The following is a 13557-nucleotide window of genomic DNA, read 5'->3' on the forward strand; positions in this document are numbered from 1 at the left end:
ATGTATATGGCTTTCTAGATCTGTTATTTCCCCACCTACAGAAAGAACTATGACAGCTTTGAGATTATGTCCTAAGACTTATGAACCCTGCAGTCTGACAATTACCTGATTATAATTTTTGCCACAAAATGTAACGAAACAGAAACTTCATGAGCAATACCGTATTTGAAAACCGAAGAGCTACTCTGAATGCAGGTTAATAAGCATTACTCACTCACTAAATGACCTCAATGTAACAGAGGTTTTGTGGAGTTCCTAATTTCTACTCAGCAAAATTACAAATTCCAAGAAAGATCATGTATGTGTATATAAAAATTGTCTTAAGCTCAAAGAGATAAATCTAGGAAGGCTAAACTTGGGGGTATCACAGATCTACAGTATTATCATCTCTCACTTCCCTTTAAGTGGAAATGGCTCTGAACATTTTATTTTCAGACTATGGCTGGAGCACTTGTTTAAAACAAAGTTACCGAAGGTAAATTGAAGAACAGAACAAGGAAGTGAACAGTGTTCTTAAAATTACAATTTCTATTCTTTTGCATCTGCCAAGGAAGTAAAACACCTAAATCCTATGCTCTTTTGGTGCTTGCTGTTTTTCTAACAAACGTTAGGAACCTATTTTGACAATCATGTTATGTGGAATCTCATCATCCAAGAGTCTTGTACCAAGGGGATGGAAGAGTGGGGAGAGGCAGGAAGCGTGGTGACATAAGCACTTCACAGATGAACACAACAGCACTACTGCTCTAAGTACCAACATTAACAAAACCCAAATCATAATGCTGAAAACTAAGAACTTCAGACAAAAAAATAAATGGAGTTTGTTTTTTCTTTAAATCTTTTATAGGACAGAAACCTTAGCTCATGTCTTCTGGTTGTCATCATCGTCCACTGAACTGCACCTACAACACAAAGAACAAGTAACAAGCAACTTTGTTTTTTAAAGATCACGTAATAGTCTTGAAGGCATAAGATGATGAACTGTTTCTAGTGGAAGTTAACTTACTTAAATGATTATATATAATGAAGCCATGAAAATCACCAGAAGTATCAAAAGGTTAGCTATTTTGAGGGAAACTACAAGACTTGAATATGCAGCATATTATCACCAAAATAAAGTAAATAATGGTGGGAAAAATCACTATCTGTTTCAAATTAAGGCAGAAAAGCTGCAACTGTGATGCCTTACTGACAAGGCTTTGTTCTACCTGAAGATGGAAACCACCTTGTATTTATTTAGTAAGTCTAAACCATGAAGAGACTGGGTGTAGATTCAAAGTTGGCTTAATATATCATCTATCACCTTCCTGTAGTTCATTTCATGTCTTTAAATGGAGCAAAACCCACCAGAAGAATGCTGCTATTCTGATTTCCATTCTTGAATGCACCAAAATGTGCATGCTTGTTGTAATTAGGTGCCTGGGTGAATAAAAAAATCCCATTTACAATTTAAAAATATTATTTAAACCCCCCAAATCTGATTATTTTCCCCATTCCTCAGGGAAACAAGCATTAATTTTACCACCCAAACAGAAAAGATTACATACATTTCTGAAAGTTCTCTTCTACCATGTTAAGAATACGAATTCCTTTGTGTTGCAAAACCAAGCCGATTTACACGATTTTTTTAAAACTGTTGCTAAATGTTTATCTACACATGCTGTCAGAAATAACCTTGTTAAGAAGGTGAAGCTGGTGTCTCAGCAAATCAGACCCCTTGGAGAAGGCGTTGAATGGCCTGTGCCCCGTTTTCCTTTTTTCTCTTTCCGCACCATCAAAAGGAAAAGTGAGAAAATAGCAGAAACATTAGTTAAATCCTGAATTGTACGCCATAACCTATAGGAATTATTTCACTACACTGAAGACTGACAATACTGGTAGGATTTTTTGATGAAATAATTAGGATCCTAATTATTAATAAAATGATAAACTTGTGGCTAGGTTTATATCTTTAACAAATAGTTCTTTTAAGTTAACGACTTAAAGGAAGAAACAAAAGGTTGCTTTTAACTATTTATGGTTTACCTGACTTACCAGCACTGAAGACAAAAACTTTTAAAAATGGCTACAAATGCCTTGTTCACAAAAGACTTTATTACCTAGTGATGCATACTGAGAACATACAGAAATCTGCATGGTCCACTTCACATGCAGCAGAACAATCTTTACTTTACAATAAGTGAGTGTCAACTGTTTTATGCAATAGACAACACTTTAAAGTCACATTCTTAAAGAAAAGCTTCATTTACAAAAGAAATAAAAGGTAAAGAAGCAATTACCGCTTTTAAAAAGCAGCTGCTTTGTTCAAGAGTGGAAGGTTTATGCCTGTATTGAAAGACAACATGATCACAAATAATGAAAACAATGAACAAATGAAAAACACTTTTACCATAAAGCAGTACACTTTCAAAATGACATACAAATAGTTAAAAATTTCATTATGTTTGTCTATCTAACTTTTAAATATGAGGACTTTCAGAATTAGGCCTCAACATTTATAATTAGTAAATGAAAACTACGCATTGTTTCTGTCACTAAGAACTGTATTTAACAAAATGTATATAAAGTCTATAGCAAGTTGATTTAAAAAAATCAAAGTTAATAAGAAACAGTACACTGAAGGCGCTCTATCCATCAAGCGCATACTCTTCAAATTTTAAATGTGATAAACAGAACAGAAATTGTAACTATGCCACAGTTGCAATGCCAAAAAATACAAGATCAGCTATCACACATGCAGGAAATTCTGCCACAAAGCTAATATCCCTCATTTGTCAATTGTTCCAATAAAGTAACATCTTAAAACACTAGTGATGTTGATGGTTTAGCTTACCTTCAGTGTACTGAATGTTGTACACAACCTGCTTTAAAAGAGGAGACCATCCCTGCAGGCAGGCTCAAGAAGGAACAGACCCCTTTCGGCACTGACTACACCAAGGGCATGCTGCTGTGGCCTGCACACACACACCTAGGAAAATGTGAATATAAACAGCATTTATGCTGGCCATTTTATCTGAAGACCAAAATGAAGCCAAGTTTGCTAAAAATAAATCAACCACCCAGCATTACTACTTTATAACAGATGCTTTTGTCTTTTATGTGAACTGCAATCATTTACATTAGCACTGTAATTCTGTGCAGTCTTGGCAATTAAAACAGTTCTACAGTGAAATTTCACATAAGACACAAAACAGATTAACTAACATTTCTAAAAGAAATTATCACCCTTGGTGTTAATTCAAATATATCATGCTTCCTCAAATTTGCTGGAGAAATATTTATAAGTTTATATACATTAATAAACTGCTGTGAAATTTCTTCAGTCTTTGTATTTAATTACTCAAACCCTTGGCGCTTCTTCATCTCGTTTAAATTTTTTCCTGGATGAAGGCATGCTGCAGGGCCTGGTTGATGCTAATCCGTTTAGCTGGGTCCAACATTAGGATCTGGTCCAACAAGTCCTTTAGCTGGTGCACTTTTTTTCGTTGGTCTTCAGGAAGTCGCTGGCACCCAATCAAGTCAGCCAACAGGTCCTTAGTTGGATTAATGGTACTCATGACAGTAACTTTCTCCTAAAATAATTTTAAAAATGTGTATCTCTAAGTAAGTTAATAAATACCTATAACTTAAATCAGACTGCTTTATGTATTAAAATATTTGTAGGACTATATATCTCATCCACTCATTTAAAAGGTTCACGTTGTTTCCTCTATCTTCTACATTTTCTCAAGAAGCAATCAATAACTTAATGAGAAAGGTCAACCCTGTTACCTAAGATCGGTTTTAAAAAAATTCTGTAATTTAACTTTGAAAAAAATAAAAATGACAACAGAAAGGAATTCTAAGGGAATTAAAAAACATAAGTAATTAAAAATCAACAGTAAATACTTGTTGTTTGAACTATATTTTACCTACCCTGCAGAGGTAACAGACAGACATGCAAACAAGTAGAAGCCATGAAATGTCAGTAAGTGCTCTGACAAAGTTAGGAACACAAAACACAATGGGGAAAATAAAGAACTCCTTATTTCAACACAGAAGCTTTAGAAAGGTTCATAAAGAATGCGTACTTCACTTGCTTGAAGTTAAATATATTTGGGGGTGGTGGTGGCACAAATAAAGTTAGGATGGTCTGTGAACAAAGCCACAAAGGTCTGAAGCAGCCGGTCCTTCAGCTAACTGCCAAGTGTGGAATGGGGTTTACACAGTCCCAAGGAGAGGGACACTGCTGCAGATGGCAGAATTCATATTACAGAGGACTTGGTTACTCTGAGGATTTTAAATGTATTATCTTACAGGTAAAAGAGAACCAACAAAGGTTTTTTTTTAAAGCGGGGAGAGTAACATGATTAGGTTTTTCAAAAGGATCACTCTGGCAGTACAGAAGCTGGATGGGGAGTTCAGAGCAAGGAAGTGATCCAAAGGAGAGAGAAAGATGGCCTAAACATGACTTATTATAATGAAAATAAACTCATTATACTAGACAGACATTTTAAAACATATTCTTTTTCATAACCTGATGTGTTTTATTCAGGAATTGGCCAATAGAAAAAAGGGATTTTTAGTGTTTTAAAATATTCATAGCTCCTAGTACCACCAGTACTCAATTCAATATCAGTAAGACAGTCATTTAATGTAGCACACTTACAAAAGACTTACCCTCTCTGTTACTTTATCAACTTCTATATACATGAAGTTGAGGTTTTGATCAAAATGTTGGTCTTTGAATACACCTTTCCGAATCATCTGGCAATAAAAGAGAACAAAATCTGAGTTTTGAACTATCATGAAAGTCTGGCCTACTAACAACTTAATACCTAACAAGTTAGAGAACTATTATTTAGTCTGAGTCTCTCATTTGAAAATGATTTTAGATCCCTTGTTCTGGAAAGCCTAGATTATCATCTTCAGAAAAACTAATACAGATGCTGTACCTAAAACTACTTAAGAACATGAAATTATATTATCCCAGGCAGTGACTTAAACTTATAATTCCAAAGTTTTGCTTTCATTCATCAGAACTGAGGATTACACAAAGACTTAAAATAATTTGTTTTTAGACAGGAAAAATAATACACAACTGGGGCCTGTTCTCTTGGCAACTGAGAAACTAACATTTTACAAATAATGTTTCAACAGCTCTAAAGTGATACAGGTCAGACCTCATTAAAACAAGTATCAACATAGCGAATTTCTATATAAGTTACTCTAAACAAGTCCAACATAACAGAATTTGGACAATTATCTAAAAAATGCAATGGCTTCTGAACAATTCAGAGAAATATCTGAACTATTCAGAAATTCAGCAAACAGACTAAAATCTTAAAAGTCTAAGCTTTGGCTCACAGGTGTTTTTATAAATGCCTAAAGCTCTCGTTTTGTGTTAATCAAACAAACTGATACTATAGGTGAAGCATTAAAGGTGAGTTTTATGTTAGATGTCTCTCAAGTGAATCTTCTTGGTACCTTCCTTTTCCAAACAACTTCCACTCCTTAATAAATCGACAGCTGCTAGATTCCCTTTCCAACATCCACCCGCTCACCCTCTGATCATTGGGCCCTTTCCTCACAGCTAACTAACCTGACCTTCATCTTTCTCATTCCAGCTCTCGAGCATATTTGGTGCTGTTACCAGTAAGGCTCTGCTCCCAAGAGTATTGCTGCTTCTCTGCCCATCATTCAAGGACAATAAATAAAACAAGGGAAGAACAGAGATATCAGTCATATATATGGTGCTTAACAAATTTATGCTCATCAATTCTCTCTTCTTCAATTCCAATTCTACCCTAAACTATAGGCCTCTATCCTCCTGTTTTATTCAAGAGGGTAAAGAAAAGAACAAAGACTTTAGAGGGGAAAAGGGAAATGGAATCTTTTATTCTCTTTAGATAGCTCTTGGCTGATTAGAACCATTAATTAAAACAGCAGAAATGAGAAAGAGCTAAAGAATAATAGTAGCCACACACCTGCTTCTCTGAAATTGTTTAATAGTCACTAGTAAGGAATAAGTTGTCAGCAATCTGTCAGAATGCAGGAAACTATTACTAGACCCTGAAAAAAAAAACAAGCTTGCGCAAATGTCCTACCTTATTTGGCATCTTTCCTTTGAGATCCATGGCGAGCTTCAACATATGGTTATTGGTTTTGCCAGGAAATAAAATTTTTCCAGTATAGAGTTCATATAAGGTACAACCTACTGACCACATATCTATGCCATAGTCATAACTTTTACCTATAACTGAAAACAAAATAGAAGTTTTAGCATATGACAAAATCTACTACTATTTACTTCCATTAATGGGGGATTAATTTAGCTTAGACTATATAATCATGATCTTAATACTTCACTTTGGATTTAGTTTCATGTTCTTTTCCATTATTCCTTAACAGTCTTAAATTTAAAAATTTTAAGAAATGAGGGAGTGGGGAAGGAACTGAAGGGGCAAAAGAAAATGTTTCTTTCTTTTTTTTTTTTTATTTCACCTTTGGTGGAGTTGCTATCAGCCTCAAGGAAGGCAACAGAAGAGGAAAAAACAAAGGTCCCATACAATCCATAAATTTGATAATCAGACCTTGGGTAATCAAGAACAGTCTTCTAAAGTTGAAGATTTTCCACAACTGTTTTGCTACTCTTGCCAGACATGATCAAGACTCCTGTCACAACTACCATCATTCCACCTGAGGAGGATGAACTTGCTATGGTTCCCTTCCTCCTCAATGACCTCGTGCAGCGGCTGAAGTGCGATGGAAAAGAGTACTTAGACATTAAATATGCTGTTTCCACTGCATATGATAGCCCAGGTCAAAGAACATTGGAAGAAACTTACTGATCTCAGGAGCACGATAAAATCTACTGACAAGATAAGGTGTTATATCATTATCCGCAACATGTGAAGCCGAACCAAAATCGCAGAGCTTTAAAATAGTTTTTGATTCGTTAACCTGCAAAACATTTTATCATTGAAGTTTTAATTCATGCCAGGAATAATTATGACACATAAAACAGTTGTCTTTGAGAAGTTATTTCCAATACTGAGAACAAAGTTGCTTATTTTAAAATTCCTTTTCTAGTTATTTTATAACTCAATTTCCTAAGTATGGAAAATTAAGAGCTCTAAGTATCTGAACATAATTAGTTAAAAACAATTTTTTTTCCCCAAAAAGTGAGGAGATGTGGGCTAATACCAAGTAAATTTTATTTTTAAAAATGCTCTTTAGGAAAGAGTAGATAAGAGAAATACCTCACTGGAGCAAGGTACCATCTAAAAATCTCCAGTATATCTGAATAAGGTAAAGTTACTATTTATAGGAACATGAAGATGTTCATTGCTAAGGAATCAGACCTAGATTAACTTTCAGCTGACTCAAGTTAACTTTCAGTTGCCAGAAAATTATGACAGCAAAGGAAGCAGTATGATTCAGATTAAAATGGGACAAAAATGATGTAAACATTCTTCATCCGAAGCTGCCAGACCATCCCAAATTTAGCAATCACTTCAAGTGTAAATATATTAAATTCCTTAAATATAAAGAAGATATTAGTCAAGAAAATATTAAGTATATTTGGCAAAACTGATAAACTCTATATTAGTCATTTGTTTTTTCCTTCGTAAATACTTCCACATACACAGTAACAGTGACACCTGCTGAGAAAGGCTGGAGGTGCTCCCTTGACTGCTGCCACTCATGAGTCAGAAGCATGTTCAGGATTAACAAGTGAAGATAATTCATATTCCAGAGTCCCTTCCCCCCTTCAAAAGAGACACACACAAATTCCGAGTTGGGACTTGAACTTGGCCTACGGTTCCCATCCCAAAGAACATAACACTTTCAGTAAACAGGCCCAGGCACTCAACTGGGATATCACAAAGCTTGGTCAGTGTTAAGAGACTGGTCTCTTAGAGGATATCCACAGAACTAAGCTAGTAACAGAAAAGATTAATTTTAACTGTCACATCAGTAACCATGCTCTTCCTCTGGGGAATCAGTAAAACACGCCTCCTCAAAAAGAAGAGCACTTTTGAAGCCTTCTGATGTACAAACTGCATTCAGCTACTTAAGAAACTTAAAAAAAAAAAATCGGTGGAATTCTTGGGCTGACCAAAATGCCTGAAGTAACAGCAGTGTATCCACACGTATGTGCACCTGGGTTTGGCTACACTTCTATTGCCCCATGACGAATGTGTATTTAACCACACTGATGGTTGAAATTACAGATAAAAAAGCTTTGTTTCATTAACAAACAGCTCCATGTGGTCTCTCATGCCCATTTTTTTCTTCCTCAGGAAAGAGAAACATTCAGTGTCTGGAGTTCATGGAAAAACCTGTACTAGTTTGGCTTTAACTCAAAGGAAAATGAAATTTTAAGAACAGCATGAGCATGTTAGATACTAACAACTGTCTTATTTTTTAACCTCCACGGCAGCCACACAGATGTTCACTATATATAATCAGCTTTAAATTACCTGTATATTTTATACATTGTTTGGTATGGATGTATGTTTCACAATTTTGAGAGAGAGAGAAAAAAGGTAAAAATCCACTATGAAGTTGACTTGGCATGTCTACAGTTCATTCATAATGTACCTACCATTTCACTGTGGTTACTCAGCATCTTTAAAAGTTATGACTTTATTAACTTACACCATACGTATTAAAATGGAATGCCTCATTATTAATGTGGTAGTCTGGAAGGAAATATTTTAAGGTATTAAAAAAGATGAAAAAGAGAAATCTGAACTAAGAGCTAAGTTACTGATAAGGAGTCCTTAATAAACTTTAATGGGATCACTGTCTTTTTAAAGTATGGAACATGTTATTGGCAGATTATCTAGGAATCCCCATATTGTGAACATTACTTCAGTTCTAACCACAGACTAAGGTGAATAAATGAGACCAGGAAGGAAGGGGGTGTGTGTGTGTGTCTCTGTGTGTGTGTGTGTGTGTGTGTGTGTGTGTATTAATCATTTCACTATGATAGTATGTTTCTATTATTTCAAAAAAATAAACACTGTATTAGGTAAAGACAGTGAAAGGGATGCCTTTCAATACAACACCTAATCACAACTGAGATTTACTGTGTTTGGGCCCCTAGAAGCCACAGCTTCTAAAGCAAAAAAAAGTGAAGGAAAAAAGAATTACTCCCAGGCACCTTTAAACTAAACTTATCTGTTTAAGAGAGGGTAATTCCCTTAAATGCCTCTAGTTCTGTCAGTCCATAAAATTAGAGTTCAAGAACTGTGAACATTTCTAATTTCAAAACATGTGTAGCATTTTTTATTTAGATTCCAGAGGAAGGCCATTACTAAATTAAAGCACTCTTGGGATTTTTGAGTACTCTAAATCCACCAATCAAAAGGAAAAAAAGTAATATCCTGAATTATTATTCTACTATATCACTTCTAGAATAATACAAGTTGTAATCACATTATTGTTTAGAAGTTAATGGATGTAAAAGGCAGCCTGACCGACTTACCAGGATATTGTCTGGCTTGATATCTGCATGCAGGATATTGCACCTTTTAAGGAGTTTCAATGCCAAGAACAACTGCTGACTATAGGACCTGACAGCTTTAATATGGAGACCAACATCCTTACCATATTTTTTTAACACCTCTCGTAAATTCATACTTTTAGGGAAGAGAGGAAAACAAAACACAAAATTAGGGGTTAAAATGCAAATTATAAATAAGGCAAAAACACCTTCAAACATCAAGTAAAATCAAATCCAAAATATGAATTACAATGAAAATACTGTCTAAGAATCCCTACCCTAAACATGTGATAAATTATTCAGTCAATGACAGGAGAGCTCATGAAACTGTGTATATAACATAATTTTCTAATAAAACTCCTTTTTCAAAATAAATAAAAGGGAAGACATGCAATGATAAAATTTCTCATGATTTTAGAATGGGTTTACATTTCAAAGCCCAAAAATGAAGCCGTATTTTTGAAGGCCAAAATCAAATTTCTACTCCACTACCCACAACTCTTTTCATTCTGGCTTAGTCCTTGCTGGAAGTATTTAATTTTCAGAGAATCTCTACTGAATGAAGGCTACGTGGGAAATCATAGTGTGTGGCACATAGTAGGTAGTCACTTAATGTTTATACATTGATTGCCAAGTAACTAGTTTTCAACCAAAAGTTAAAAAACAAAAACTAGGGCTAACTAGAAAAAATTAAAATACCCAGAAAATTTCTCAGGGCATTAATTCAAATGAGCTTGGTAGAGATAAAGCAGCTAAATTTTCAGTTTAATGTGCAGGGCTGACATTGTACCTTAGAGGCTCAAATACAAGACAAAGGTGCTGTTTGTGATAAAAGTGTCGGAAAAGTCGCAAACAATGAAATTTGTCATCAGGATCAGCATCGTTAAGTTTTTTCAAGAATTCTAGCTCCTTTAAACCAGTTTTTTGCCTGAAATGAAAAAGAAAATTAGGTAAAAAATTGAATACAACCAAAACTAATATGTATTTTTTAGGGCCAGTCTGATGTATCAGAGGTAATGTGTTACAGTTTGTGATTTTTAAAGTGCCATTAATAAATCTGTTAAGGAATGAAAGGTCTCTATCATTAACACAATACTTTATACTTAGCCAAATACCATTTTAATGGAGTTAATTTCCAAAATAATCAATTAAGAAAACAGAAACACTAAGGAACAAACCTAGCTTGCTTGAAGGAAAATCAATCTTGCACATTTTATCCCAAAATATCTTGATCTTAAAATGTTTTTAAAAATGGAACCACACTGAACAGTTTGCTTCCTTTAAGAGTCTAAGAATGGTTGTCTCAACAGATATTAATATTTAATTTCTGAAAACAAAATTTCCTAAGCCTAGGGTAGCCTAACACTAGTATCAATTTATAACACTTCTTGCTAATGTTTCAAAACCAATGGCAAGTTGTCTTTAACATTAGCTCAGTCTGTGATATACATACAGATATAGCCATTAACTCTATTCTACTAAAGGAAAAAGGCACTAGATAAAAGATACAAATAATTCCCAGAACTACATTTTCACTTTTTGCAGGCCACCATATTCTCAGTGACTCTACTCAGTATGATCCTTTATTTCTCATCTCTAATCTTAAAATATTCCCAACAAAAGATAGCCATAATACAAGCAGTAGAAAGTAATCTAAACTGATATTAGTGCACACAGTAGGTAATGAAATGCACTAACTCCAATCAGCCTACAGTTCTAGTACTTCACAAAGAACACATGGATGGCTATAAATTAAACATCGACTCTAAAGGAACTACTGTCATTTTATAATTGCAATACTTGTTTCACACAGACTGTGTTATACTTTTTCAAAATGGCATTAAAAAATAGGTTCATTTGTGAATACCTGTATTATTAAAGGTTTCATTACATGTTTTTGAACTTACATGAGCTCATTGTTTCTGATGATCTTCACAGCTACTTCTTGGTTAGCTCGTGCATTATCTCTGGCTCGTACAACATTACTGAACACACCTTGACCAGTGTAGCCATATACATTGTAACGCTTGTCGAGGACTTCACCTATGTTCACACCTAAAAAAACAAATTAAAAAAATGAAAATTCTGACCATAAAACAGACTTCTCAACAAAACTGTGGGATACTCATAATAAACCAAAAAATAGTGAACAGTGCAATCACTGAAAACGTGCCAAATCTCTAGCGTGCCTGGTTTCCTAGACACAATGGAGAATCAAAGCTGTGTCCCCACTGGTCACTTTCATAATGTGGTTAAAAGTTGTGTGCCTACTTCCAATCATGACATGAAGAGCTGCCGCTGTCCTATCAACAGTTAATGATTTAACATTGAGTAGGAAGAAATGTGCTCAATGAAGTGTTTCTAACTGTGGTCCTGCCGGACAAACACTGCATAACTGGCATCCCAAACTCTTTGTATGCTGTTAATCTCGGTTTCAGATCAAGACGAGCAAGGGAGGTTACCCCTTCCTTCCGGAGGATTATCTCACTGCTGAAAATAACTTGAAATAGATTTAAGTTGCACATCAAGTCTTTGCTCACTTCAATCTATGATGTTTCTTAGCTGCTTACTGAGATAAAACACGGGTTTGCACAGCTGCTAGATGTGCCACACTTTTTAGTGACGGCACCGTGATGTGACTGACTTTCAGAGTTCTACAATATATAACTGTATTTAGACACACACCTTTTACAAAATATTAAAATGAACTCTAAAATCAGTAAGAACTGTGAACTTACGGTAATAGCCCTCTGCATCAGTCCAGTTATCCCTGAGGTTGGGATTTTCCTTGAAATCTTTTCCAATGCCAGCAGCTCGAAGACGAGCACTCTGAAATTAAGGAGGCAACATGAGGTATTTACCCACTAATCAGATAGCTGTGTAGAGCACTTCTTTTTTTTTTTTTTTTTTTTCCAACAGAAATCAATTTATTTTCTGTCTAATCAATTAATTAGCATTTACCGTGTTACATTTTGTATTATGATCATTTTTATATTCCACATTGGCATGGGGTTTTACGATTTACAAAATACTGTTGTAAATGTGGTCTTCATTAAATCCTTACAAACACTGTGGGGTAGGAATTGTTATTCTGTCTTTACAGGCAGGAAAGCCCAGAGATGTTGAGCCTTGCCAAGCCCACATTCTGCTGCACTAGAAACCAGACCTTTTGCTTTCAAGTGTCCACACTTGAAAGTGTGGGCTCCATGGTAGAGCACTTCTTTTAAAACAAAAATGGGTGAAATCAGCTATAATTTAGTAAAAATATTTTATGCCAAATTAAACTCTTACCATCACTTATGTAAGTAACTACAATATAGTGGAAACACAATTACCAAAGTCTCGTGTATCACTGTAATGCTCAGGAAAAAAATTAACCAAGTATCTTCAAAAACTTTCAAGACTAGGGCTAGGCCATTAAAAATTAAAATAAAAAAATGTAAAACCAGATTTGATTTTCTACAGCTATTGATAGAGGAGGACAAAAATTACAGACAAGTTCTCAGTTAACAGTGTCCAACTCTTTCACCTACCAATTTTCCCATTTAATGTAAACACCCCTTGCTTCTCTCCCTGTATGTGCATGAAATGTCACTAGCTGCACTAGTTGAACTTGTCTAGGAAATTAAGAATATCTGATATTTCTGAAGAGTCATTACACATCACTCCATGATACCCAGAAAATCCTTCATACCATCCAGACAAATACTGACCGGTGCCCATACTGTACTTGGCTCAATGATCATTTCATCCTCTCTTAACCTGTCTTTTTTTTGGTGTCCCCGTTACAAAGAGTGTTACTTAAACCAATTATCAATGTCTTCAGGGTTCTGAACACTGATTGCTTATCCCATTCCATTTTCAATTTCTGTGTTACATGTTTATGCTGCGGGCTTCCCCTTACCAAAGCCTCCTTATTTCTCATGTTCTCCTAAATTCATAATGAAAATGGTCTCATAATCTTGTATGTGTTTCAAGACTTTTTCAAGAAAAGGCACTAATAAAATGGCCAAAGAACCAAAATTTCTTAACCTACTTCTTAGAACATTTCCAATGTTTCAGTC

General features: G+C 34.9%; 1 protein-coding gene across 8 annotated transcripts in view; it reads right to left on the reverse strand.

Annotated features, from left to right (window-relative positions):
- Window positions 1–2074: 2074 nt before the first annotated feature.
- The window catches only part of PRPF4B (pre-mRNA processing factor 4B), a 31763-nt gene continuing 20280 nt past the window's right edge, over window positions 2075–13557 (reverse strand). The window contains exons 8-18 of one of the 8 annotated variants that reach the window (XM_057493641.1): window positions 12232–12322; window positions 11401–11548; window positions 10284–10421; window positions 9476–9629; window positions 6828–6942; window positions 6087–6238; window positions 5582–5668; window positions 4660–4746; window positions 3295–3572; window positions 2834–2968; window positions 2280–2325 (exon numbers count right to left, since the gene is read on the reverse strand). In XM_057493641.1, coding sequence (XP_057349624.1) covers window positions 3369–3572; window positions 4660–4746; window positions 5582–5668; window positions 6087–6238; window positions 6828–6942; window positions 9476–9629; window positions 10284–10421; window positions 11401–11548; window positions 12232–12322 — 1176 coding nt within the window. In that variant the 3' untranslated portion in view covers window positions 2280–2325; window positions 2834–2968; window positions 3295–3368. Of the gene's footprint in view, window positions 3573–4659; window positions 4747–5581; window positions 5669–6086; window positions 6239–6483; window positions 6943–9475; window positions 9630–10283; window positions 10422–11400; window positions 11549–12231; window positions 12323–13557 lie in introns of those variants that run through there. The other 7 variants (XM_057493642.1, XM_057493644.1, XM_057493640.1 and 4 more) reach the window with 7 other exon arrangements.

This window comes from Manis pentadactyla, chromosome 16 (assembly GCF_030020395.1).
Source record: "Manis pentadactyla isolate mManPen7 chromosome 16, mManPen7.hap1, whole genome shotgun sequence".
Classification (NCBI taxonomy): domain Eukaryota; kingdom Metazoa; phylum Chordata; class Mammalia; order Pholidota; family Manidae; genus Manis; species Manis pentadactyla.